This window comes from Malus domestica, chromosome 09 (assembly GCF_042453785.1).
Source record: "Malus domestica chromosome 09, GDT2T_hap1".
NCBI classification, from domain to species: Eukaryota; Viridiplantae; Streptophyta; class Magnoliopsida; order Rosales; family Rosaceae; genus Malus; species Malus domestica.
The window spans coordinates 17,191,768-17,196,001 of NC_091669.1; the positions used below are offsets into that span (position 1 = coordinate 17,191,768).

Consider the following 4,234-nt stretch of genomic DNA (forward strand, 5'->3'; position numbering starts at 1 on the left):
GTAGCGTCGAAGTTTGTTTTGGCGTTGAATCAAGAACACCCATTTCTAAGGTTTCTGATGGTGCGAGGCCAATTTCAGGTACTTTCCGGACGAATTGAACTTTGGCCAAAGTATAAAAGTTGTTCCCCTCATTGAGCTCTAACTGCCTGTAAACTTTGGTAATTTTTAGAGTTAGTTCAAAAAACTGGATTTACGGCAGGTTGAGGTGATTTCGAACATCTTCCCAACCGAATTGGACTTCGGCCCAAGTATGAAAGTTGTTCCCCTTGTTGTTTTCTACAAGTCTGTAAAATTTGGCAATTTTTGGAGTTCGTCGAAAAATTGGGTTTCCGTTCGCCTGAAACCACCACCTATGGCGAGGTGTGGCCAGTGGGCCGATGCTACCTTTTTTCACATATTTCGATATTCTGAATTCGTTTTTGGGTATCCATTTGATGTGTTTCAATTTCTAAATATGGTATTGAATATTTCCTCCACTTGAATATTTTAGGAAATGGATTAAAAATGAAAGATGAACTACGAATGGTTTGATCCCTATTAAAGGTACGTAGGCAGTCTAACAAGTTAGAAGCAGCCATAAAATAACTGAGATTAATCTTTTAATGAAAATTTTTCTAAGAAAATGAATTGGGTGATTAGTTTAAAAATAAATCTTAGGGTTTAATTTCTTTGGTCTACCATAGTAATTATCTTCCGAATTAAGAAATTGGGTCGTTACATCTTTACTGCACGTTTTACAGATTGTCACTTTAATGAGACAGTCTTCCCGTTGTTAAGGGGAGATAAGATCACTAACGTTCTTGTAGAATGCCGCAAATTATTATGGATTACTCCCACTATGTCCCATTTAAATCCCCGCACCCCGTAGTCTGAGACTGAAGTGTGACGTATTCTAGATCTTCAGAGCATCACTCAAAGCATGCCGGATGCTTTTACTGATCTAGCAAAGGTGAGGAGATCACATATACCTGCTACAAACGCACCTGCAAGGATGGACTTACTCAACGTACACAGTATCACCGCCTTGGAAGGCCGGACCATCCTCGAGGGTGGGGCGGCCGTACCTCCCCCACAGCTCAGTACATTGACGGCTAACCAATCACCCGCTCCTACCCTGAAGCGTGGCAAACCCCCTAGTTCAAAGGGTTCACAACCACGGAAAAGGAAAACATCACAATGTAGTAACACTAGTCTGAATCCGACCATTGCTTAATCATCTGTTCTAACACATAAGGTTATTCTAGATTATGGTGATGTCTTAGACGAGACATTTCGACCTCCCGAGAATCATGAGATTTTGATCCATTACGTAATATTGGATAAGGTTTGGAATCAGAATGAGATGATTGTCGATTATGCATTTGTGTATACATTTGTTTCCGACGTCATGCTTAGCAATGACATTGAACCACGTTTCATTGATGCATGTCAACATACATTGAATTGGTCAAACTGGAAACAAGCAATCTAGGTCAAACTCGATTCGCTTGCGAAAAATAAGGTGTTTGGGCCTGTAGCTCATACTCTATCACATGTGAAGCCCGTGGGCTACAAGTGGGTTTTCGTGAGGAAGCGTAATGAGAAGAATGAAATAGTGCGATACAAAGCATGCCTCATAATGCAAAGCTTCTCTCAACGCCCTGGGATTGATCACGACGAGACATATTCCCCCGTAATGGACGTCAGAACGTTCCGCTACCTTATTAGTTTTGTAGTTTCCGAAAAAACTGAATATGCAGCTTATAGACGTGGTAACCTCGTATCTCTATGCAAATCTAGATACAGAAATCTACATGAAAGTTCCAAAAGGACTTCCATTGACTGGTTCAAATAGTTCTAGACCATGGAACACTATCTCGATTAGATTGAGGAGATCACTTTATAAATTGAAACAATCCGGGCGGATGTGGTATAACCGTCTGAGTGAATATTTGACAAGTCAGGGTTATGTGAACAACGAACTATGCTCATGCGTGTTCATCAAGAAGTCACATTCCAAATTTTTAATCGTTGCAGTTTATGTCGATGACTTGAACCTCATTGGAACTTCCACAAAGCTTGAGGAAATTGTCGTTCACTTGAAATTGGAATTTGAGATGAAAGATCTTGGGAAAACTCAATATTGTCTCGGCCTGGAGATCGAGCATTGTTCGTATGGAATCCGAGTACATTAATCGAACTACACCTAAAAGGTATTGCAACGTTTTAATGAGGATAAAGCAAAGCCTTTGAGTACTCATATGGTCGTTCGGACTCTAGATGCTAAACGAGATCCCTTTCGTTCCAATGAGGATGAGGAGGAGATTTCGGAGCTTGAAGTTCCATACCTTAGTGCAATTGGTGCTTTATTATACTTGGCTCAATGCATTAGACTCGACATCTCCTTTGTTGTTAATATTTTGGCTAGATTCAATAATGCGCCTACACGCAGACACTGGAATGGTGTTAAAGATATTTTTTCGCTACCTCAAGGGTATGACGGATTTGGGCTTGTTTTACACCTATGAATCCTTGAGAGGAGTCACAGTCCCTCTCGGTCCTCAGGTTAATTCTCGCCTCGTTAGTTACACAAATGCTGGTTATATGTCTGACCCATATAGAGTAAGTTCTCAAACGGGCTATGTCTTTACCATTAGAGACACCGCTACATCTTGGAGGTCTACCAAGCAAACACTAGTTGCGACTTCTTCGAACCATGCTGAGATTCTCGCCTTGCATGAAGTATCATGTGAGTGCTTTTAGTTGAGAGCAGTCATGGAACATATTCGAAGCACTAGTGGTCTTACTTCTGTCCTATGACGATCTTTGAAGACAATGCAGCATGTATCAAGCAGTTAAAGAAGGGATACATCGAGGGAGACAACACCAAGCACATAACACCAAAGTTCTTTTATTCTCACTAGCAACAACAGCATCAAAACATTAAAGTCAAGCAAATCCGTTCCCAGGACAACCTGGCCGATCTCTTAACCAAGTCATTGCCCAAGTCTACTTTTCAGAAGCTCGTCCAAGGAATCTGTATGTGTAAATTATCTAAGTTGAACTGCTTGTAGTTCTCTTATTTGGAAGTTTATGTCTAACTCAGGGGGAGTATCTTGAAGCATACTCACTTGATCTTAATATACTCTTTTTCCTACAATTATGAGCATTTTTCTCACTGAGTTTTTGTTGCCTAATGAGGTTTTAATGAGGCACCCATCCTGGGATGATCATACTCCATTGAGTTCACTACTTTCGTCGTGTTTGACGTTTGTTTTAGACATTATGCATACTTCTCACTTTTCTTCTTAGTCTATGGGTTTTTCATCTGTCACAAGTCTTACCATAGCGAGGTTTTGTGAGTTTTACTACCCATGCATACTTTCTTTTAAATTTGAGATTCGCATGCACTCGTTGTGTCGACGACTTCATCAACTGTTCTGCCTTTTCTACTAAAGATCTGATGCGATGTTTTGTTTGAGTATTTACACACTCAAGGGAGAGTATTGCAGTCCTATTAGATTAGGAATATTTCTTTTAGTAATTAATATCCTATTAGAGTTGTAATCCTAAAGGGGTCAGAATTTAACTCATCCTACTACTATAAATAAATGCATAATCATTAATTGGCCAAATCCCATGAAAAATATGTAAGAAAAAATAATTAAAAGAAGAATAAAATAAGAGTATAAAAGTATTCGCAAGTGGATGGAGAGTGATAAAATTTTGCTCATATTTGTTGCTACTTTTTTAGTGGGACCTACTGTTTTTTGTGATTAGATATAGTCCAATTTTATGCTACTCAATAAAAGAAGTTGCTAGCTCAAATGATGAATTTAACCCTATTTTGTGGTTCATTAAAGATGAAATTTCTCATTAAAACTTAAAATGTAGTAATCTCTTTAAAAATAAAACCTGATTGAGGATGCACTAATGGACAGTGAATAAGGGGCGCGAGTGAATAATGAGTAGAGTGGGGTTTACGTTGGTGGATTCATGATTCAAGGGTTTAGAGGAAGAGACGAAAGGGCACGCCAATCCAGCCGTGTCGCACTCTGAACCGGCAAAGAAAGGACATGTCCATGCGTGTCACTCCCCCACCACCACTATCGCCACTTCCCCCCACCATCAAATCCCATCATACTTTTTGGCTTCAACATATATTAACAGTTTGATTGCTTGTCGCTTGCAGCTGCAAGTCTCCACCGACCTAACTCATTACTCGTGCATGGTTTTCTTCTGCGGGACCCACCCT

General features: G+C 39.9%; 1 protein-coding gene across 1 annotated transcript; it reads left to right on the forward strand.

Moving 5' to 3' along the window:
• Window positions 1-2,240: 2,240 nt before the first annotated feature.
• LOC139187803 (secreted RxLR effector protein 161-like) lies at window positions 2,241-2,742 on the forward strand. Its single transcript, XM_070804399.1, has 2 exons — window positions 2,241-2,340; window positions 2,432-2,742. The coding sequence occupies exons 1-2, from the start codon at window positions 2,241-2,243 to the stop codon at window positions 2,740-2,742; spliced, it is 411 nt and encodes a 136-aa protein (XP_070660500.1).
• The last annotated feature ends 1,492 nt before the right edge of the window (window positions 2,743-4,234 follow it).

Bases quoted from the DNA above. Each gene is read 5' to 3' on its own strand.
- LOC139187803 (XM_070804399.1), top strand. From the start codon at position 2,241: ATGGTCGTTCGGACTCTAGATGCTAAACGAGATCCCTTTCGTTCCAAT. The intron at 2,341-2,431 runs GTGCTTTATTAT...GCCTACACGCAG, and splicing joins TCCATACCTTAGTGCAATTG to ACACTGGAATGGTGTTAAAG.